Source organism: Sphaerodactylus townsendi, linkage group LG11 (genome assembly GCF_021028975.2).
Source record: "Sphaerodactylus townsendi isolate TG3544 linkage group LG11, MPM_Stown_v2.3, whole genome shotgun sequence".
NCBI lineage: Eukaryota > Metazoa > Chordata > Lepidosauria > Squamata > Sphaerodactylidae > Sphaerodactylus > Sphaerodactylus townsendi.
The window spans coordinates 68,308,620-68,331,569 of record NC_059435.1 but is presented as its reverse complement, the minus strand read 5'-3'; the positions used below and the strand labels follow the sequence as shown (position 1 = coordinate 68,331,569).

The window sequence follows — 22,950 nt, the reverse complement described above, 5'->3', positions numbered from 1 at the left end:
AAAGGGGTACATATTGTTCAGTGCTTTGGTCTCATTTCTTATTTGGATAAAGATTCACATTTCTTCTGATAACCCACATGCTGTGCAATTATTTGCTGATATCTCAATGACAGTAAAGAAAGAGACAAGTCCATTGGTAAAATGCCAAGGTAAAGAAGGTCACAGATTATTCTAAGTTTGGACATTTAATTCATTGGAAAAGTATTGGCCAGACTACCAAATAGTATTTTTAAAGTATTAACTTCATTTAAAACCAGAGATACCTTAATAATCACTGGATTAATACTTAAATGAATTCCAAAAATAAATTGGTTCTGGTGGGTTTTCCAGGCTGTGTGGCTGTGGTCTGGTGGATCTGGTTCCTAACATTTCACCTGCATCTGTGGCTGGCATCTTCAGAGGTGTATCACAGAGGGAAGTCTGTTACATAACAGATGCAGGTGAAACGTTAGGAACAAGGTCCACCAGACTACAGCCACACAGCCCGGAAAACCCACCAGAACCAGTTGAATCCGGCTGTGAAAGCCTTTGATACCAAAAATAAATTGTTGTCAAATCATTAAATTATCTTTTTTAAAAAAACAAAAACTGCCATTATTTACAAGTTTTTAACTATGTTGGGCATAAGATTTCTATAAATGTAACCAATTCCTGAACAGTAGTTCTCTTTGGCTTTTATCTGAGAGAACCAAGAGCAGCTCAAAGTGAAAACACTGAAAGGAAAGCATGAGCAACTAGTTTAAAATGTGTATAGCAGTGTTACAGTAGATACTCAGTAGGAAGAGAGAATCTTCGCTAAGTTATCTAAATCTGTTCAGAGCTATGAGCAATCAGTCTTTATATCTATCCATGCCAATCAGTGACATCCTGGTGAAATAAGGAAGTAGATCTGGTACCTGGTATTCATAGCTTCCCAGAATGCCAGACAAAATTTGACAGTAGCCAAATGACAGAGAACAAATTGATCAGTCATTTGGTAGTTCCCAATACCCGCACTGAGGCTTGCCTTCTTTTTTAACTAGAATGAATGTCTGAAGGGCAGCTTGGTTGTGCACCCGAACCCTGCCTTGTGCCAGTGTAAACATGATTATGGATCTGTTGATGGGTAAAACATTGTTGCTGGCTACCTTTATGTAACAGCTTGGGGTTTGTTTTTTTTAATTTGGAGCAGGGTATCCAATTGGGAAAGGACAGTCTTTGAAATGCTTGTAAATTGAGTTTTGTTGGGAAGGGAAAGGTTGCAAAAACGTATCTAAAACTGAATTTCCTCTGCTGTAAGATTTGGAAGAGACCATATTCCGTTTGAGCGATAGCTCCTCCTCTTTGAATAGGGCTGTAGAGCACTTTTTGGCTGTGTCATTTGATGGATCACTTGACAGATCAACTCAAGTTTATTTCATCTAAATGTTTTATCTAGCATGTGCATCCCTCCTCGCTGTTGGGTGATTTTTGAATTAGCTTTAGAAAAGATTACATGGATAAATACAGCATTGTCGTCGTTAATAGAAACTTGTGCAGTGAGGTCTGTGGGCCACAAGATCTGTAACAGTGCCGGTGACAGTGAAGTATGGCCTTATCGAAAGGCGAATTCATAAGAGGCTGCCCTGGGACACTCCGCCACTGTCCTTCTGTGTGTCCTGACAATGTTATCTGTCCTCTCAGTACGGAGTATCAAATGTCTGTCATGAGTATAGAAATTAATTTAATGTCACCTGAAGACATGCAATTAATCTTTTGGAGGTTTTCATAATACCTTTACAGAAAGAGTTGCCAGTTTGGCGGATTTGGATTTTGGGGTTTAGTTGAAGATAAGGAAAATTAATTTTTCATCAGGGTTAATACAAGCTAGCTGGACCACAAAGGCTGAGAGAGATGGCTGGGGAATTTGTCAAGTGTTGTCACTCTGGAATAATGCTGCTTAACGCCTGATAGGTGTAATCAAGAGTTGAGATTTCTATAGAAGGGGATTAATCAATTTGCTTGCTACAGAATGCAAGTTAGCGATATCAGTTGTTCGTGAGGTTTTAAGAATTAAAATAAGATTTGATCTGTCAAACTGTAAGAAGCTCTGACACTATCAATGGGCAGGTTTTTTCTTTAATCAGGACATCCTCCAAGCATTTGTGATAAATAAATTTGTCCGGCTAATATTGGTGGCAAACAAACTTCATCTTCATTGTGAAGCTGTCAGGACATCCGTGATAGAGTGCACAGCTTACAAAAACTCTGGCATCCCTCTTTGGGTCTTACTTATTAACAAAAGGTACATTTTAAAAATATGGTCGCTTACATTTCTGGTGATAAGCAAACACTTCTCTTGCTCAAAAAAGAATTGAAGTGGGGACAGTTGAAATGAATAAAACATTTGTTGTGTCTAATTGCGGCCTTCCAGGTGAAAAATTAAGACTACATGAGATCCAAGAGGGTTACTTCTCCTGTTGCAAGTACAGGCATTTGTTTTATACACATACTGATGCAGGAGTGAAGGTCAGTGTAGGACTTGTGTGCATGTTGCCTCCATTGCAACAAAACCTATCTTGCCCCACAATCTCAGGGTGGTGTTCAAATTTTGTGTAATGCTGGGTTCTAGCAGAACATAGAGGCAATAATTATGTACGAACTGTCTATGTTTCTCAGTAATTTTTGGCAGGAAATGTGCATGGTATTTTGTAAACTTCTGAACTGCATGCTGTTACTTTCTACAGGGTGGTGAGAACGTTGGCCTTTCTCACCCAGAGGGGGCTCCCTACCGGCTCCAGCAGCCACTAGAGCAGAGGCATCAGCCGGTGCGAAAAGTCACATTGACGAAGGGAACAATCCAACAACCGCATCAGCCCCATCCGCACCAGCTGGCACAGATTCACTCAGCAGTTCCCCAGGGGCTGAAAAACATCCAGAGGATTCATCAAGCTAAAAAGGTGATCTGCTGATCCAGATTGGTATTGGTGCCATGCTGTTTCCCTGGAAAGAGCCAGAGACAGTGAGAAACAGTTGAGGGGGATATTTTCTAATGGTGGCATGTCAGTTGTTGTCCATACCAGTAATTCTGTAGACTACTTATAAAATATGGGTTTCAATCAGCATCCACTGTGGTGGTAGAGAAATGCCCAGGGCCCTCACATTCTTTGGTCTGTAAAGGATGGGTGTCTTCTGTTTTGTTCAGCAGCTCAGGGGAACCAGTGATACTTCTCTGGAAGCCTGGGTGAGAGTCTGAACTGAGGTGAGGTTAGGCAGCCAGCGAACCAAGCTCAGGGAGGCAACAGAAGGATCACGTCCCCTCACGACATTATTTTTGGAATTCCCACAGTTGCTCATTTGCCACCAGTGAGAAATAGAGAGATGACACACGAGCTCCGAACATGCGGGCCTTTAACATTCACCGGCAGCTACGTGACACCTTTCCAATCGCCCTCCGCTTTCATCATCTCCTTCTAAGTGAATTACTGACTTTCCCGTCGTCTGTCAGGGTCAGTTAAGAGGCAGCAAGTAAATAAAAAATGCAGCTCACTTTCTTGTTGTCGGCAGGTCATTATGCACGGGAGAGGCAGAGGCATTGCGGGCCTGATGGGCCGAGGCCGCTTGATGCCGAATAAACAGAACCTGCGAGTGGTCGAGTGCAAACCTCAGCCCTGCGTGGTGTCAGTTGAAGGCCTGTCTTCGTCAACCACAGATGTCCAACTGAAAAACCTGCTGATGTCGGTAGGACCCGTTCAGGTAGATCACCCTGTGCTTTTTGTTACTCGTGCCAGAAATCTTTCATCCTACAAAGCTCACTATTTACTGGGGAAAGCATTTGGGATTGCGGGGAGGGGACTTTGAGTGGGTAACCACGTACATTTAATGGTACACCCCCTCCCTATTGTGTCTGAAAGGAAAAGAGTTTCAGATCAAAGAATTTGCATCCAACAGTGATGCAGGAAAGCAGCGTAGAGAAGACCGAGCTTTGCAATTGCTGCTTCCCACTGCTCCAGAACGTCTCTTACAACTCCTCGCATAAAGAGCCTAGGCTGCTCCTGAGAAAGTGCTGGGGGGTGTTTTTAAAAAGCACACAGAAGAATGGTGAAACCCAAAGAGAAGAATGTGTTGTTAGATGGAAGTATTGGAGGGAGGCTGCAGCTCCTCATGAACCCTCTTATCCACATGAGCAGGAATTATTATTGCAAGGGGTGTCTGGATTCGACTTCCTCTGTCACCCCCAGTGTGTTGAGATAAGACTTGTCAAAAGGAACAGCACAACTAGAGGGTTCTGCAGTCAGTTATCAACTGTGTGTCCTCTGACTGTGGGCAATGCCACTTCTACAGCCAGGTGTCAGGGTTTAGTAAAGATCCTGTAATCACACAGAGCCTTCTGCCATTCATCTCCCATCCTCATGGGTTCCATCAGGGGGCAGGAATTGACGAGTTCTGAATGAGGCGTGTTTATAGAGTGAAATCTTCGTCCATCAGTAAGGTCTTCAGGAATGATAGCAGTATTTCAAAGGAAGTTTAGGGAATGTGGTTGGAAATGTCAGAGATGGCCAAATTGTTTAACAGACACCAGTAAAGACATAGTAGCTTTGCTAGATCAGTCCAAAAGTCCGTTTAGTTTAGCAGTGGCCTCATCTGGGGTCAGAGCCTTGGATGCAGGCAAGTGCACAACTAGGCCCTTCAAACACTTGTTGAATGTTCCCCAGATCCTCAAGCTCCATGAGTGCAATCTTCTTAGTCTTGATTCAAGCATATGATGACAAGCAGTTTCAAAAGCTCCAGAAAGAACTGAGGAAATTGTACCCTGACAATCCAAAAGTCATGGTTTGGGCACTATTAAGACATTGCTTAAAGTTTCTCTCACCAATGGCCCCATTGCTCAACTGGAAAGAAATTTTGCTAGTAGAGGCTGTGGATATGCCTGTGGCTGAAGCAACCTGCAAGCACCTAGATTTTTTTTTATACTGCAGGAACATTTCTACCCTGCACCTGCTTTCTGTTCACTGGTATGGGGTTGATATTTGGAAAGCGGTAATGGTCTTCCTTTACAGCAGACAGTTTGACCAGAATGAGGCGGTTCTGTTATTTTGAGACTGTAGAAGACAGAAAGCATAGGCTCTGGGAAGATGTTCCAGAGCACTGGTATTTAGAGATGCTTGAACACTTGCCAGTTCGATTTACATGCTGTTTGGCAGAGGTGATCAGGCAGTTGGTTAATAAATGGTTATTTGACTGCTCCCAGCCTGTTCCCTATGTGTTCACAGGAACAGGCTGCTTTCCGCCATCCGCCAGTGGCTTCTCATCTCTTGCTGAGAAAATCTTGCTCTGTACCCAGCACAGTGTTTTTTGGGTAAAAACTTTTGAAGTTGTGTTCTTCTGATCTCTTTACTGCCTTCTGGACTTCCCGAAAGGTGACACATTTTGGGGGCGGGAGGGTGATCAGAAGCATGGCTAATTTCCCTGTTGTATTATTTTTGGCATCTTTTTCCTGGGTTCTGAGATTTTCCTAATGCTAGAACACACAGTTCTGTTTGCATGCCAGACAAATTAAAAAAACACAGCAAAAATCTTTTAGGAGTCGTCTTGTGGAATTTTGTGGTTGATGCAGTTCACTGTATAATATAGAGATCTGATAAATCCAGATAGTTCAGGGCAGGCAGTTGAGGCTTGGCTCTCAATGGGTGGAAAGATGGTGTGATTTGTAATTTCATGCCCCCAGCTCACAGCTTCTCATTCTAAACACACTGAGTCCATTGGCATCCTAAACCCTAAATATTAGCTTTGGTATAAGTGACGTGTAGTGCTGGCATCGTAGTAGGTTTTGTGGTGATATGCTGGCTCAGAGAGAGATGCGCTCCTTATGCTTATTTGTTATTTGTTAACAAATTCTTATTTGGGTGCTGTGTGGTTTCCGGGCTGTATGGCCGTGTTCTAGCAGCATTCTCTCCTGACGTTTCGCCTGCATCTGTGGCTGGCATCTTCAGAGGATCCTCTGAAGATGCCAGCCACAGCTGATTCTGGCCGTGAAAGCCTTTGACAAAATGCTTATTTGTTAACATTAGCCACCTATATTCAAACCACTATATAGGCTGCAGTCCTTTGCACCAGTGCTCCAAGGGAGGGTAGCAAAGATAGCTAACGTTATTGCGGTATGAATACAGAGCTTGGTTTTGCAGAATATTCCCCCCCCCCCCCAGTGGAATGCCTCTACAAAGGAAGAAGAGTTGGTTTTTGTTCCCTGCTTTTCTCCCTCTGAGCCAGAGGACATCTTTGCTAGAGGGGCAGGAACAAGATTTCTTCTGCTTCCTGTGAAGCTCCACCCCTTCTTTCTCAGTTCTTTTCCCACCAAAGGGACAGCAGACATCCTCTTGTCTGTCTTTACTCTAATCTCTTCCAATTCCACTATAAATCTGTACTTATTTCAAACATGGATGTGATCCAATGAGGAAGACTTCATTTGAAGAAATTACAACAACTGATTCATCCCTTTTGCTTTCAAATCTCCAGGAGGGAGAATTTCTCCATCATAGCCCCCAGGCAAGAAGAGTCTGGCTTGGTGAACCAAGACAAGGAACAACACTGATTCAGTTATGTTTTCAAATCATCACAGGCACCAGCCTACACAACACTGAATAACATTCCAGTACAGGGCAAATGGTTAAGAGGCAAAATCCAAATTATCCATCAGTTTGCTGGAATTGAGAGCGATCCAGCTGGCTCTATTTCGCTTCCAAGAAGGGATAACCAGAGTTCATGTCTTGGTATGATATAGTGGCCAACGCTTACATAAACAAACAGGGGGCTCAGGATCTTCAACCCTACACAAGGAAGCATACTAGGTGTTGACATGGGCAGGGAGAAATCTACAATCAGTCTCTGCAGAACATATCAGAGGGGTCACCAGTATCCAGGCTGATTAGCTAAAATGACAGATTATCCAAGAGGGCAAAGGGCACCTGAAACAGGAGGTGTTCCTAATGATCTCATTGTAGATGGGACTACCTCTGCTGGACTTGTTTGCCTCCTCAAAGAATTATCAAGTAAATCGCTTCTTCACATGTTATTACCATTCTGCAGCAGAGCCAGTGCACCACCTAACCTCCTCCTGAACAGAGGGTCTGATGTATGCCTTCCCCCTGGTTTTGGTACTAAATAGGATCAGGGAACAAAAACCCAGAAAATCATCATGATAGCCCCATTCTGGCTGTGTCGGCTGTGGTTTTGCATCCTATGACAGCTGTCAGTGACTCTTCCGATCCAACTTCTTCTGCACTCGGATCCTATTTGTCATCCAGGGCCAGAACGGTTACATTTGACTGCACGGAGGTTGAATGGAGTCACTTTCTGAACTCTGGTTGTAGCCAAGAAGTTGTGAATACCATGTTAGCGACCAGGAAAACCTCCACCAACCAAATTTGCAATTCAGCTTGAAAGGCCTTCATAAGGTGGTGTGGGAGAAAGTAGATCCTTTACAACTGATAGTAACAGCTCTTCTGGATTTCCTACAGGATGGTATTTGAACTGGTCTCTGCTCTGCATCCCTAAAAAGACAAATCATGGCCATTTCCACAGTCGTTCCCCAAGTAGAAGGATGGAGAACAACAAGACGTCCACATATCATTTGATCCTTAAATGGAGCTGCAACCAAGGATTCTCCTCAACTCTGCAGGTTTCCCCCCTGGAAGTTCAACACTGTCTTGAATGTAATCACTAAACATCTCTTCAAGCCCATCAGTGACATCCTTCTTAAATTCTTAAGGATGAAGGCGATCTTCCTAGTGGCTGTCATTGTGTGTCTTTCACAAGGACAAGGTCATGCTAAGAACTGATCCAGCCTTCATTCCCAAAATGGACTCCACTTTCCATCAGTACCAAGAAATCTGCCTACCTTCCTTCTGTCCTCAGCCAAAACATCTGAAGGGAATTTAGTGGCATACCCTTGAGGTGCATCATCAGGACCCATTCCATCAGAAACTCTTGTCTATTTCAGTTTCCCCCTCCAAACAGGGGCTGCAAAATATCCAACACCACCATTAGTAGGTGCCTTGAGAACTGCATCACAAAGGTATATTGAGCACAAAAATGTGAAACTCCTGCAGGCATTAAGGCTCACTCCATCCAAAGCACAGTGACCAATGCAGCTGTGACCAAGAACATCTCTCTAGAAGAGATTTGCAAGATGGCAGCTTGGTCATTGGTGTCAGCATTCACAAGGCATTACAAAATCAATGTCTTTAGCATTTGGAAGAATAATCCTTCAGCATGTGCAAGAGTCAGACAATGATGACCCACCCAACAAATAGGGACACTGCTATGGGAGATCCCAAAATATGTCCTGCGGCACAGGGGGAGAATGACCATTGGAAACTTTCAGTGAAGGGTTCTTCTCCTCTGAGCACAGGAGGACATCTTGCCCTCCCATGTCATTGTTATTAACAGGCAACTGTAGATAGTTCATTCCTTCCTGTTCTTTCTACTTTGTTGCTGAAATCTTGTTGATTCTTTCTTCTAAGTTATGTGTTCTGCATTATAAATGTTAAGTGAATTCTTCATAGTTTTTCCAAGTTATGCGCTTCCAGAACTGAGAGAGTAAATCCCCATAAGAAGCAGGAAGGAGAAGAATTCTTGTCCCTGCCTCCCTGGGAAAGTGGCAGAATTCACCCAAGAGATGTCCTCCTAAGCTCCGAGCAGAAGGACCCTTCACCATAAGTTTCCAGTGGTCATTCTGTACCATAAGGAGTCTCAAAGTGGCCTTTCCTTTCCCCTTTCTCACAACAGGCACCTTGTTAGGTAGGTGGGGCTGAGAGAGTTCTGAGAGAATTATAACTGGCCCAAGGTCATCTGGCAGGCTTCATGTGGAGGAGTGGGGAATCAGACTCGATTCTCCAGATTCGAGTCTGCCGCACTTAACAGCTACACTACACCATCCAGCTAAAGGTATTTCACAAGCTGGTTTCTGCAGAAGAATACCATTAAGTATAAGAATATGTTGCCTAATCTCTCCCTCTTACAATTTGTTCTTCCTCAATATTGACAACTAATGCAGACCGTATTCTTAGAATTAATGGATTAAGCTCCAAGTATATCCAGTTTTTTAAAAAAGAAGTTATTTATATTTTTAAATTAGCATCACATTTTACAACTATGAACTTTAAAAGATTCTTTTTGGTCCCTTCTGCATATGCAGGATTATGCACTTTCAATCCACGTTCAATGCACTTTGCAGCTGGATTTTACTGTGCAGAATAGCAAAATCTCCTTCAAACAATTGTGAAAGTGGATTGAAAGTGCATTATTCTGCATGTGTGGAAGGGGCCTTGGTGGCTCTAGAATAGGGAAACTGAATGAATATGCCTGTTCCCAAAGACATTTGAGCTGCTATAATGCTCTGCATCTTTTCATTTTTACTCCTTGTTGCTGTCTAATTCAGCTTCAGGCATGTTGTCTTTTCACCTGATTTTTCCCTTCGCAAGTTTCACAGGAATTGCATTGCCAGCTCTTTGTGTGATCTTGCCAGTGAGGGTCCAAGACATCCAGTGTGTAGAGAAGCCTTCATAAACAAAGTATACCCAAACTCCTATAGATGAAGATCCCGTATGCTAAAGAGCACTTTGGAGAGATTCTCTCAGTTTCTATGTGATTGAAATCCATCTTTGCATGGAGCAATTTCAAGTGCATAGTTCTAGAAAGTACAGATTGCTATTCAGAAGTCATGTACGTATTCAAAGAGCAATAAAAAAAGTGAGTAGTATGGTCATTGTTTGATTTTGAAGTTTCTTTTAGGCGAAGGGAAAGTTGAACTTGCTCATTGAAAATAAGATATGCATGCAGACTTATCTCCATTTTATATGTTTTCCTAGCACCTGTACTTGGACTCCCAAAAGCAGAAGCTGGTAACGTAAGTTATTAGGCTCATAATCATATGTAATAAGGAGATGAAGTTTCTTAATTTAAATATTTTTCTCTGCATTTCCTTGCCACATGAAAGACAGCTTTAGTCATACAGGAACTGGTTTTCCATTTTATTTTGCTTGCTCCCAGCTAGACAGGGTTCCTTGAAAAGGCAGTGGAATTTTTTTCAGTTTGTAAGAAGAATACATAGGTAACACATGTTGCACACTAGAATAATACTCCCTTCTAAGACAGGGATCCCCAACCCTTTTTGAGCATATAGGCACTATTGTAAATTGGACACAGGGTGAGGGACACAGCCGTAGAATGGCTGCCACAAGAGTTGGAGCTGACCACGAAGTGAACTCTACACAAAACCCAGAAGCCCAGGTGCCGGGGAGGAGGGGCTAATAGTGTTGGCAGCAGCTGCTGAAGCATTGTGCTCCACAGCCAATCAGATCTCCACTGGCCATTCAGAAACCCTGCTGGGCCAGAGCCCTGCCATGCCCCACCCACTTCTTAAAAACACTTGATGGGCTCTGAGAAAGATCTGAGAGAGCACCACTACGTTGTAAACCATAGAATTCAGTTAGTTTGAGGTGCAAAACAGGTGCCTAAAGGGAATATTGATTCAGATTCATTCACATTTCTTAGCCACTGTGTTTCGGTGCTAGCGCATATATGATTTGATTTGTGTTTGGTGCCATTGGGAGCCTTGACTTTCAGGGTCCCAGAGGTAAGATTTTCAAAACCTTTGCACAAGTCATGGACTGCTTGCCAATGGCCTTGAGCCAGAGCGCTCTTGACATTGGCTGCAAATCACGGCCTCCTTTCTCACTCCATTTTCTATATTTCCATGGGAAGGTGGATTTGCTAGCTTAATCCTTATCATAATGATTAACGTGGTATAGTCATCGTTTTAAGGAATGTCGCCCTGACAAGTGGTGCTGTAGCTAAACACGGCTGCTTCTTCTTTTTCTTCCGATTGGCTCTCACAGGAGGCTGGAGGCGACAGCATTGGGAGAAAGCTCGGCAGTAGTTCAGAGAGAGACACCTAACTTGCTTGTGAGCATCAGTTATTAGCAGCAGGGCCGAAGAAGGTTCAGGAGAGGGAGAGCACCAGTGGCAGAGGAGGAGTCGCTGCATGCTGCGGAGGGGGAGCGGCCCTGTCCTGTGGCCTCTGTTCCCCCGTGTTGACTTTAACGGACATGGAAATTTGCTTTGCTGTTCAGAAAGTTGAAGAAATTATTTGTAATTTAGTGGCCTGTTTGGTGAGAGAAGAAATCTCAGCTGAGTTGGGGTCTTTTGTTGGGGGGGTGTTTAAACCAAACAGGGGGGGTTTTTTGTAAATATTTCCTGTATACAATGACTAGATCTAGCTTTACAGAGTATTTAGTTAAAGCTGATGATGGGAGAACATGGGAGGCTTTTGAGAGGGTTCATCATAAAAGCTGGGCAGAGCCACGTGGCAAAGAGCTGGAGCCGAGGAGCGCTCATATTCTTAGCCACTATCTTGTCCATACCTACATTCTGGGAGTTAGAATTTAACATCCCTGTACAGCGGTTGTGCTGCACGGTACAGCTTTGTGTATTTAAGTTTAAAATGTGCCACCATTAAAAGTTTAAGGGTTGCAGATGTGCTTAGTTTACTTCCCCCCCCCCCCAAAAAAAAAAATCTGGTGTTTGAGTTCACTTTTCCAAAGCCTTCTTTCTTTTTTGAGGGGTCACGCAGAAACCTCCAGCCAGGCTGGTTCGGACAAGTCTAAGACATTAAAAGAGAAGGCCTAGGAAAGGCTTTCTAAAATCAAGAGAGAGTATTTTAGAGTTGGGAGCCAGTAGTGTTCAGCTTGTTCTGTACTCGGGATGGAAAAATAGTTGAGAATGGTGTAACCGTCAGGTTTCCTGCCAAGCTTTGGAAGCCTTCATTGACTGACTCCTGTATTCATATATGATGGTGAAATTTTCCTTGCCCATTTTTGTTAAATGCAGAAATGGGAACACTGCAAAATATTTAAAAAGTTGAGACACCGTCCACTAGACTTCACATACCAATACACTTAAAACATCTTGATATTGAAGCATTCTGGGTTTAAACATTTTTATTATGATATATATGATCTGGCTCATAGCTTCTTTGCCCAGAGGATTTCTTGCAGGCGATTTCCATGATTTGGATTTCAATGAAAAACGTGTCCAAATTTTCTGGAATCCAAATCTGCATTTCATAAACTTGTTCATGAACTGTTTGCAAAGAAGTTGTTGCATGTAGGTTGGATCCTTGTGGTGTTCCTCACACTCTCCTCCCCCTCAGCAGCTCCATCTCCTCTCACCAAACTTAATTCCCAGGTTCAGTTCTGGGAGCCACCTGAAGTAGCCACCACGCAGATGGAGAAAGTCTGTTGTTGGGAGAGGGAAGGGAGAGAAATTGACCCCTTCGCCCTCTCCTGTCAGCAGATCATCACTGATGGAAAAGTCAGGAAGAGCAGTTGCTTCTCCCCTTTAACCCCTCAGTCCTTTGACCTGTATCACTGTTAGATCACATGGGTATTGTAACACCAGGGAATCAACTCTCCCAGAGTCAAATGGGACTACTGGAAGGAGAGGAAGGATCCACGATTATCAGTACCGTTCTGATAGTCATGCAATCCAGCCCTATGTACTTTAGTACTCATTCCTGAGGTTTCAAAAAGGGTTCAAAAAGAAATAGGTGTCAGTTGTGGTAGAAAATTTACTGTGTAACTAGAGACTTGGGCATACATGCTAGTTTAAGTAATAGCACTTGGAACTGGCTGAAAATATTTGTGTCAAGTGGGTTCCACGGCCTGCCCGAGAGAGGCTTGTGTGGTCCTTCAGAGCGGCTGCAAACATTCTGCCCTTCACTTCCTTCTGCTTCTCAGAGAGAGATTGATACAGCTTCGTCCAGCTTTCTCTGACCAGCCATTCTGTAGCCTGTGTATTTTCAAGTGGTGGAATTGAGTATTTCCAACCTGGTGGCCTGGCAGAATGAGCAGAATCTGCCAAAAAAATCCTGCTTTTTCCATTCCATGATGTTAATTCATCTGACCTGCTCTGCACCATCTGATCTGCCCACATATATATTCAGAATTTTGTAATTTCCAGGAACGTGGACAATGGTCTTGCATTTTCCCATATTACCCAGATTTCCAGGGGGTTCTCTTTCCACTCCCCTGTATATGAATAAACATAGTTTTAGTGGATTCACTCAATAAGAGTGCTGATTTCTACTGACATCACTTGAATGCTAGAATATATGAAACCATCATCTTGTCCCAGTTATTACCTAGCGCTAAGCTGATGTAAAACGTAATTTTTTTAATGTTTCTAAAACTGGTGGCAATTAACAGTTGTTCAGGGGACCCAACTGATTATTGGAATGAAATAAGCTTCAGTATGCTATCACTTAAACTAATCATGCAAACCCACCCATATACGGATGAGTAGAATATTCACGGCTGGCCCCAGAGCTTAACCAAGACTTATGCACGACACTGTCACTAAAAGAAAGTGGATTGAAAAACAGCAGTTTTGTTAGTCTAGCGTTAGTGTTCCTTATTACTTCTGAGCAGTCTGCTAAAATTATGCTCAATGACTAATTGTGCTACTAAGAAAGTTTATGTTCTGTACAGAATATTTTGAAAATAAACTTTATGCAGTTATTTTTACATAAAATAGTTCTGTAAAAAGAATTGTTCTGTTCCTTTATGGTCCATATTTTGCTCTTTGCAATAAAAAAAGTCAATTCACCTGGTCATGGTTGCTATTCCTTGGGGGAGGGGCTGTGGCTCCATAGTAGAGTATCTGGTTGGCATGTGGAAAGTCCCAGGCTCCATCCTGGGTATCTCCAGTTAAAAGAACCAGGTCATAGGCGAGGAGGAAAATTTCTGCCCTTAACCCTGGAAAGCCACTGCCAGCCTGAGTAGACAATACTGACTTGGATGCACCATTGGGGTAATTCAGTATAAGGCATCTTCATATATTCAAGTTAATCCATTTACCATTCAGATTGGTCTGTTTTAAGGGTGAATGATGAAAACCCTTTACATACTTGAGAACCAGCGTGGTGTAGTGTTTAAGAGCAGATGGATTCTAATCTGGAGAACCGGGTTTGATTCCCCACTCCTCCACCTGAGTGGCAGAGGCTTATCTGGTGAGCCAGATGTGTTTCCGCACTCCTGCATTCCTGCTGGGTGACCTTGGGCTAGTCACAGTTCTTTCAGAACTCTCTCAGCCTGACCTGCCTTACAAGGTGTCTCTAGTTGGGAGAGAAAGGGAAAGGAGCTTGTAAGCCACCTTGAATCTCCTTACAGGAGAAAAAGGTGAGATATAAATCCAAATGCTTCTTCTTTTCCATTAAGTGTAGTTTCACTTTGATTTATGTATTATACTCATAGTAAAAATACAAAGGAGGGAAAAGTTCCAAGAGTTTTCTCTTTTAACATGATGATGAACTGGTTACTGGACAGCTTCGCTTCACTAATAGTCCAATAAGGAAAAGAAGATGAAAACTGTACTGCTAGGACTTCTTCTAAAAGCACAAGAGCTACTGCTAATATGACATTTGGGGCCAAGTCTGAAGAACCTTTGCCGGAAGGAAAAAAGCTATGTCAGCCTGAGTGTTTTGTAGCAGGTTTCGTGTTCCTTGCTGGAAATATTGTGTAGAAGCAGAAAAATGCCTTGGGATTCTGTTCTGTGTATTTCACACGGTGCCCAACCACAAGATGTGAAGATGAGAGCCAGTGTGGAATAGGGGCTAGAGTGTCAGACTAGGATCCGTGAGACTCTGGTTCAAATCCACGCTCATGCCATGGAAAACTCCTGGGGTAGCCTTGGGCCAACTGAAGTCAGCCTAACCCCGTGGTGGCAAACCTTTGGCACTCCAGATGTTATGGACTACAATTCCCATCAACCCCTGCCAGCATTGCCAACTGGCCATGCTGGCAGGGGCTGATGGGAATTGTAGTCCACAACATCTGGAGTGCCAAAGGTTCGCCACCACTGGCCTAACCTGTGCCACGGGGTTATTGTAAGAGAATAAACAGGAGAGAAGAATGATTTAAACCAGGTCTGTCCAATTCTGGTCCACCACATGTTCATGGATGACGATTCCCATCATCATGCCAGCATTGTTTTTGACTTCTCTAACAAAGAGGTAGAAACAAATGACACATATTAATATCCACTTCAACCAAAAGTTAGCATCTTATGAAAATGTGTTAACCACTCTCATCAGGAAAGCTGTGGCCAACACCAAAAAAGACCAAACTCACAAAATCGCTGTCAATTTAAATGTGACTCACTGTAAATAACAAACAACTTATAATGACCTCTTATGGGCATATTCAAGGCAAGAGATGTTCAGAGGTAGCTTGCCATCGCTTTTCTCTGTGCTGCAATTGGTGGCCTCCCATTCAAATACTAACCAAGGCTGACCCTGCTTAGTTTCTGGTCTCAACTACTATTCAGCAAACTAGGGGGGAAAATCTAAGGAAGGGCAAATGCTACAGCATGTAAACAAAATGATTTCCCTGTCTGTTCATCTAGAAAAATGATGTTTATCACTAATTGCAAAGATGGGGAGCATGTTGAAGCTACAGCTGTTTTGTGTGTGTGTTTTCTGGGACATTGCAATCCAATTGTTGTAGAGGAGTAATGGGTTGGTGGGTAGACAGAGATCAGAAAAGAGTCCATTGAAAATATCTGAAGTTTTTAATGAGATAAAATTACTCCAATGGCAAAATTAGCAAACTCCTGCAGGAGGCCTATGCCCAATGTTGAATGGAGAGCAAGATTCCGGAGTAGTTGACCCAACCCCATGGAGGATCAATTGTAATGCAAAGGTACTGAAGCAGAGTGCTCCAGGCAGCCTGGAATCCTTATTACTGTGTCTTTGTTTCTGTTCCTTGCCTGTTCCCCATCTACTGGCTGCCCAGTAGGGAGGAATCCATATGAGCATTCATATTTCTCTCTTCATCTGAATACAGACATTTGTGGGTTGAGATGCACTGGCATATCTGTGTAGTTTTATTTATTTAATTATTAATCACAGAACCTTAGATACTGTCTGAGCGTACAAACTAAGTACAGGTATGTGAAGGTTTTACTGTCTTTGTAACATTAGAAACCTAGTTTGTCTTCTGTCCACAGAACTTTTGTTTTTTAATTATAATGCCATATGTACATTTTTTTTATTTATTACTGGAATCATCCTTGGGATTCACATCCTTGGGAGCCAGTTCTTCCTGCGGAGCAAGCTAGCAGGATATAATTTATACGTAATGAAAAAGTAGCATGTTAGGGAGAGGGATGGTGACATGAGTAGAAACTGTCATGAAGTCGCTGCCAACTTACGGTGACCTCATGAGGTTAAGCAGAGGGGGTTGGCCTTTGCTGACCTCTGCCCAGCAACCCTGGATGTCCTTGGTGGTCACCCATCACCAGGGATGACGCTGTTTAGTTCTGATATCTGAGGAGTTTGGGTTAGCCTGGGCCAGGGGTCTGCAACCTGTGGCTCTCCAGATGTTCATGAACTACAATTCCCAGCAGCCCCTGCCAGCATGGCCAATGGCCCATGCTGACAGGGGCTGATGGGAATTGTAGTTCATGAACATCTGGAGAGTCGCAGGTTGCAGACCCCTGGCCTGGGCCATTTACGTCAGGGCAGACTTGGATCTACCCTAACTCTTCTCCAAACATGTAACTTTTCCTCCAGAATATAGCAAAGCTTTGATTAAGGATGGATTTGTTCTGCAAAAACAATTTGAAATCTTTAGAATCCAGCCCTGAGCAAAACTTACAAACTTGTTAATGGACCCCCATTCCAAAGGATTGTGCTTCTTGTAAGCATCCTTCCACATGAGAACCTGGTGAATGAGACATCCCCTCGTATTCATGCACAAGTTCGTACACGTAGGCAAAGGTTCTCACTGGTGTTTGGCTTTGGCCGAAGGTGCCCTGTAGTCCAGAGTAGTAAGTGGTAAGTTGGAGCTCTGCTAACGACCAGAGTTCAATCCAGACAGAAGTCAGTTTCAGGTAGCTGGCTCAGGGTCGACTCAGCCTTCCATCCTTCCAGCATTGGTAAAATGAGTACCCAGCTTGCTGGAAGTAATGTTTAGAGACTGGGGAAGACAGTAGCGAACCACCCTGTAAGCATAGTCTGCCTAGTAAATGTCAGGAAGTGATACCAATCCATGGGCCAGCAATGACCTGGTGCTTGCTCAGGGGACTACCTTTACCTTTAAGGTGCATCGCAGTCTTCCGAGTTATCACCCACGCAGCTACTCAGGGCAACAAACAAGCAAGGAGTTGCCCTGTGTCAGGACCTCTTGTGCTGCCGCTGCTGCTGCTTTGGATCCTCCTGGGCTGGAAGGTCATGTTTCCTCTTGTGCTGCTGCAGGATTGAAGGCAGGTCACAGATAGATGAGACACACCTGCTCCCTGGCTTTTTGCTCTACAGGGCAATGAAGGAGTTGGACTTCTGGGACGGCTTACTCCGTTGAGCCCTCTCCAGAGCCTTGATTCCCTGGGTGCTTGTGACTTTGTATGATCTGATCACTTGGGTTAACATAAGCCTCTCTCAAAGGATCGCTCAATCCCAGGGCAAAGCTGGTGAGCTTCCTTTTGCTTGGTGGGTTGCAAGTTATACAGGCCTGCTGTAGCGGCATCCATCTTCAACAGTATCTTACAGTAGAGACAGCAAGTTCCTTCCATCCCTCCTGTGTACAATGATCCCCAAAGTTCTAATTTTTTTCCTCCGGTGATCCAATTGTTCTTGGGGGTGGGAGGGTTGTGAAATAAACTTTGCTCTTGAACAAAGTGTAAGCAACTTGCATATATTTTTGTCTTCCACAGAGTTTACAGATGCTTCCTGAACAGCGAAAGGCCATTGCAAAATTTAAAGAACCTGCTGACGCTTTAAAATTTCAACAGAAGTTTCACAGGTAATATAATATACGCTTATCCTTTGTACTCTTTGTACTCTTAAGTTTGGCATCCCCTTTCCGATGTAAACGTCGTTTTTTTTGTCATCTAGCCATTTTTCTTATGCTCAAGTAGAAGTATATTATGAATGCTGAGGACGTGTTACATAATCTCTGCAGAAGCTGCTGGTTTGAGGTCTCAGATTTAAGCCACCTGTGTGGCATATTTTTGAAAGCGTCCGGGACCAGAATCAACTGGCTACTATTGGTTTTCCAGGCTGTGTGGCTGAGGACTGGAAGTTTTGACTCTTACCACTTTGCCTGGCTGGCATCATCAGGGGTATGTCACATCCAGAGGTGTTTCTCTGAAAGATGCCAGCCATAGATGTGGGTGAAGCATTAGGAGCAAAAACTACCAGACCACAGCCACGCAGCCCAGAAAACCCACAACAACCACCTATGTGGAATTGAATGTCTCTGAAATGTCTCTTTTCTGTGTCCAGCGTTGAAGCACAAAGGACTCCCTTGGCGGCTGCCCGCTTTCATTCCTAAATCTTGGTGAACGTTTCCCCCCAAGTCCGGGTGCAGATGTTAGCTTTTTAACTGACCTGTGGCAGAAATGTATGACATGGGAGGACCTTTAGCGCACTGACGGGTATGAGCTTTGGAGCTTTGGACCCTGACACTTGTGTTTTACCCTTTTTTCAGGCACATGATAGATTTGTCCCACATCAACGTGGCACTGATAGTGGAGTGACCTGAAGTGGAATGGAGGTGACTGGTCCGTTCGCTACGGGTGGCCTGCTCTAGAGGAAGCCCTTAGGGCAGGATCTCCCCCAGCAGTCTGATTCCAGCTTTGCAGAATCCTATTTAACCTTCAGACTACTTTGTGACACTGCGGACCGTAAAGGAAGCCAAAAGTACAAGGCTCAACAAATGGGGTTTTAATCTTGGCTTCATTTTGTACTATTGTAAACCTGTGGAAACTATGGGGGCCTGTGCCCGGGAGCACCACACAGCGCGCGTAGAGCTCAAGAGACGTCCTGTGTGATCAGTGACTCGCACTGAAAGAACACTAACTCTGCAAACGTTTTTTAAAAAATATGTTTATTCATAGCAAAGAATATTTGATAATGGTTGCTCTTATCTTCAGTAAGGGGTATTGAAATGAGAATGCACCTACACCTATCTTTAATAGCTAAGCAGGTATATCATATATAGAATAAGGTATGGGGTACATAAATGGTTGGTAGTTGGCCAAGGGATGTCGAAGCTAACACTTGGAAGTTCTTATTCCTGCTTGGTTAAATGCTACATATGCAGCCTCTGCAGCATAGACTCCATTATATTCTCTCAGCCTTCTTTCCTCTCTGGTGCTTTCTTACAGGAATAACCCAGCCAATTTCCTCTCTTTCCATAACAAGTAACTTGTATTTTGCTGTCCTGGAGGCTCTGAGACATGCCTCTTTGCATTCGTTTATGTGTCTTACATTACTTTGAAAGGGGCTTACGAAATGCATGGGGGGAGGAGAAAGCTCTTAAGCATTCCCATTTATTATAATGCTAACCAAAGCCCACAAGCAAGATCCGTTCCTAACAGCCTGTTGCAAATTGTCCTACTGGTACCCACTTTGCTCCCAGCAATTCATTACTTTGATTTCCATCTTTTTTTTCTTTTTGAAATGTACTCTTTACGTCTTTTAATTTGCTGCGAAGCCTGCATAAATGGCAGAGGCTGTTGAACTGCATTGTAGTGTTCCCCCTCTGAGGTGAAATGAGGAAAATGCTTGTTTCCTGGAGACATGGAGCTGTTCCAGAAATTATGCACAGATTATGTACAGGATGGCGATAGCGGGGGAAAAAACCCCTTCTCACTGTCTCCTCCTGTTGTTCCCAAAGGGAAGGCAATTTTTTGGTATCTAGAACTGCTTTGCATCCAGCTAATGGGGGTCTTTCATAGTTCATTCTCTAAATACTGCGTCAGTTGAAATAGGCACCCATCAGAATTGTGGATACTCAGAAAGACTGAGTATAAGATAAGAATCAGTTATTAGAAAGTGACTCTCTAAAAATTTAACGGAAGGCTAAAACTTTTTAAAAAAATGTCAGCCCGGGGAAAAAAGTAGTCAGCTGAAGAATGTTGTGTGGGAGTCTCAGACTCCACAGAATATAACGTTTAAATCCCCAGTTGAGTTGCCGTTAAGGCCAAGCTGTCAATATTGGACAAAGCCTTTTAGGTAATATTGCCTGCTTACAGGAATAGCTTAGTCGTCAATAAAAGTATGATTGTTTTAAAGATATTTTTTAACATACAGCTTGTAAACATGATCTCATGGAGTGCGCAGGCTTGAACATGCCACGGAGGTGAGTTTTGTCCTTGATCCGTTCACTTATGCTTGTGGAGGCACCAGAAATCCTGGGTTCTGATGGATCGTCCGTTTTCCTCTGCTCAGGAATGTTTCCAGGAGTAAAATGGAAATTTTGATCAGCATACCAATGCCACGCATAATTAATGAGACTGTGCTAGCCTTCGAGGTAGCTTGGTTCTTTCGCGGACACTAAATCTTTTGTTGCATTTAGATTCGGGTTGCAAAGTTTAAATGTGTTGCTGTATTGTTCAGCAACCCCTTTTCTGTAGTAAATAGCTTGGGCAAACTCATGATGTCCCTACAGAGGATTGGACAAATGAGGCGAACCACAGGGATTGCAAGCAGCTTTCAGGATCTGGGCTTAGTAGTAGACAGGGGGACTGTGTTGGTTTAGCCGGGTTTTTAAAGCAGAAGATACTCCATGATGGGGGAGGAATGCAGTGGCACCTGAACAATTAGTCCAGTCCAGTTCAGGACATTACAAGGAAATACTTGTGCTTTTTCAATTATTTAGGGTTTTGAAATGCTGTGCGAAAATAGCTGAGGCACTTCTGTATAGGTAGTGTAGACATCATGGACTGACTCTATATGTCCGTGGTGGCAAATCTATGGCACTCCAGATGTTCAAGGACTAAAATTCTCATCAGCCCCTGCCAGTATGGCCAATTGGCCATGCTGGCAGGGGCTGATGGGAATTGTAGTCCATGAACATCTGGAGTGCCATAGGTTCGCCATCCCTGCTCTATGTTATGGAGAATATGGTGTGCTCATAGATAGGTATTCACGTAGATAGGTATTTTGTATGTTCACAACTTTCAACTGGGATTTTTCGGTTTAGATTATGGGAAAGGAGAGTCCCCCGCATGCTTGTGATTCTTCCCCTCCGTAGCTGGCGGAAGGAATCCCATGCGCTGGGTGGCAGGCACCCAGCGGCTGAGTTTAAATAATCACTGAGATATTTGTAATGGGATACCTGGACTCGTGCTAACTTAGCTGTAAGATTTGTTAGCCGGATCAGGGTGTGGCTCTTCTCAGTATGAGGTACCTTCTGTAAAAAAGACAAAGTAGGACCCCCCCAACCCCCCATGCAACACGACACAATTTTTGCAGAAGATCTGTTGCAACCATTATCTTGTTCTTTCTGTATCATGCATTTAAACGAAGATGCAAAATGCAAGAATCGCATTTTGTGTATTATGTAAATATTGGACTTTTGGACAGACTTTCAATGAAGATATTCAAAGTGCTTCTGGTTCAATCACATCAAGAATCTTGGAGAGGGAGGGGTCAAGTTGGTTGTGTTGTCTTATCAAAGCTTAATGGACACAGTTCCATAAATGTTAAATTTTTTTGGTGTAATTCAACTTTTTTATAAAGATGCTAGTAAGTCACTACATATATCCTGATCTGTGTATTATTTGTTCATTGAAATTCAGAAACTTAAAATTTGGTATGGCTATTTTAGTGAATATCTACTGTAGGTGGAGGCCATTTTTTTCTCCCTCTTATAATAACTTCTGTTTTAATTTTGCGACATTTTCAAATTCACATTACCTTTCATGACCTTCCTGATGAAAAAAATGCAGCCAAATGTTGTGCAATGTTGGAAAAATGTTCTTAATTACAAGTTAACGGTCAACATTTCACTGGGCAGTACTTTTTTCCAGTGGAAAATATAGGGGAAATTTTTAGTTTGGTCCTGAAAACTTTTTTTTAAAAAGATTGGGACAGCTGGGGGATTCTATTTGATAAGGTTCATAGGGTTATTTCCATTGGAGTATAATACTTCCATCAAGAATGAAATAAGGTTGTTTTTCTTCATATTGACAATTCAGGCTGGTCCCTATACTCTTATGATGTACTGAATTTAACACCTCTTCATACTATGAAGAGTTTTGTTCCAGTATTGACCCAGAAGGAAAGTAGAGGTGATCAGCTGAAGTCCATTTATAAATACAAGAGATGCTACATACATTTATTCCTGATTTGAGCTCCTTGAATCATTGAAGTAAAAAAAAGATGAATCGTTAGAGTGAACTTAATCGAGGGAGATTGGAATATTCTTATCTAGCCCTACTACAAAAAACACAGCCCATTTTTCTGTGGTTTGCAGTCTTTATGTTCCAGGGGACAAAACTCAAGAATGTGGATGAGTTTAGACGATCGTTTTTATGGGGAAATGTTAGCCCCAGGTGACAGTTCCCTTTCATTCATTCATGCCAGCTTGTTCATATCGTTGTGTCCCATGTGGTGAAATCCAAAGATAACATTTGTTTTCAGCAGCTGAGTTTTATGTGGTACTATCTTTGTTTCATTACCAGGGCAATATGTGTATCCAGAGTAGCAACCCCAGAAGAATGAAGGGAGAATGTCATCTTGGGAACCAGTGGTATCATTCCCTGTGGGAACCAGTAGTATCATTTTTATTTTTGCCATACTTTTAATTTATGATTTTTGTCTGTAGGTTGACAACTGTTTTCCCAGCAAGGTTTAGCTTGAAGCATAGATGACACCAGGAATTCTGACTTGTATGTAGCATACACTTCATGTACCAGTTCAAAGTGGATTTTTTTTTTTTTTTAGTATATTCTTGAGCTAGTCAACTTTTTGTTTGGTGTCTTTCACCAATCTCTTCTGTGTGAGTATTAGGGGAAGTAATAGTGGGGTTTGGCTTATCTCTAGCTTTTCCTGGTGTGCTCTATTTCCCTTCCTTGTTTGTTACATTGATCTTTCCATTGGCCTTCCATTGACACGTCTTTTACTCAAATGGTAGGCTGTTGGTGTTG

The 22,950-nt window shown here is 43.0% G+C and overlaps 1 protein-coding gene across 3 annotated transcripts in view; it reads left to right on the top strand.

Annotated features, from left to right (window-relative positions):
* RBM33 (RNA binding motif protein 33) overlaps positions 1-21,558 on the top strand; it is an 86,240-nt gene extending 64,682 nt beyond the window's left edge. Inside the window, exons 16-19 of one of the 3 annotated variants that reach the window (XM_048510302.1) lie at positions 2,706-2,918; positions 3,526-3,699; positions 17,728-17,816; positions 18,504-21,558. In XM_048510302.1, coding sequence (XP_048366259.1) covers positions 2,706-2,918; positions 3,526-3,699; positions 17,728-17,816; positions 18,504-18,552 — 525 coding nt within the window. In that variant the 3' untranslated portion in view covers positions 18,553-21,558. Of the gene's footprint in view, positions 1-2,705; positions 2,919-3,525; positions 3,715-9,827; positions 9,866-10,856; positions 13,623-17,727; positions 17,817-18,503 lie in introns of those variants that run through there. The other 2 variants (XM_048510301.1, XM_048510303.1) reach the window with 2 other exon arrangements.
* Positions 21,559-22,950: the final 1,392 nt, after the last annotated feature.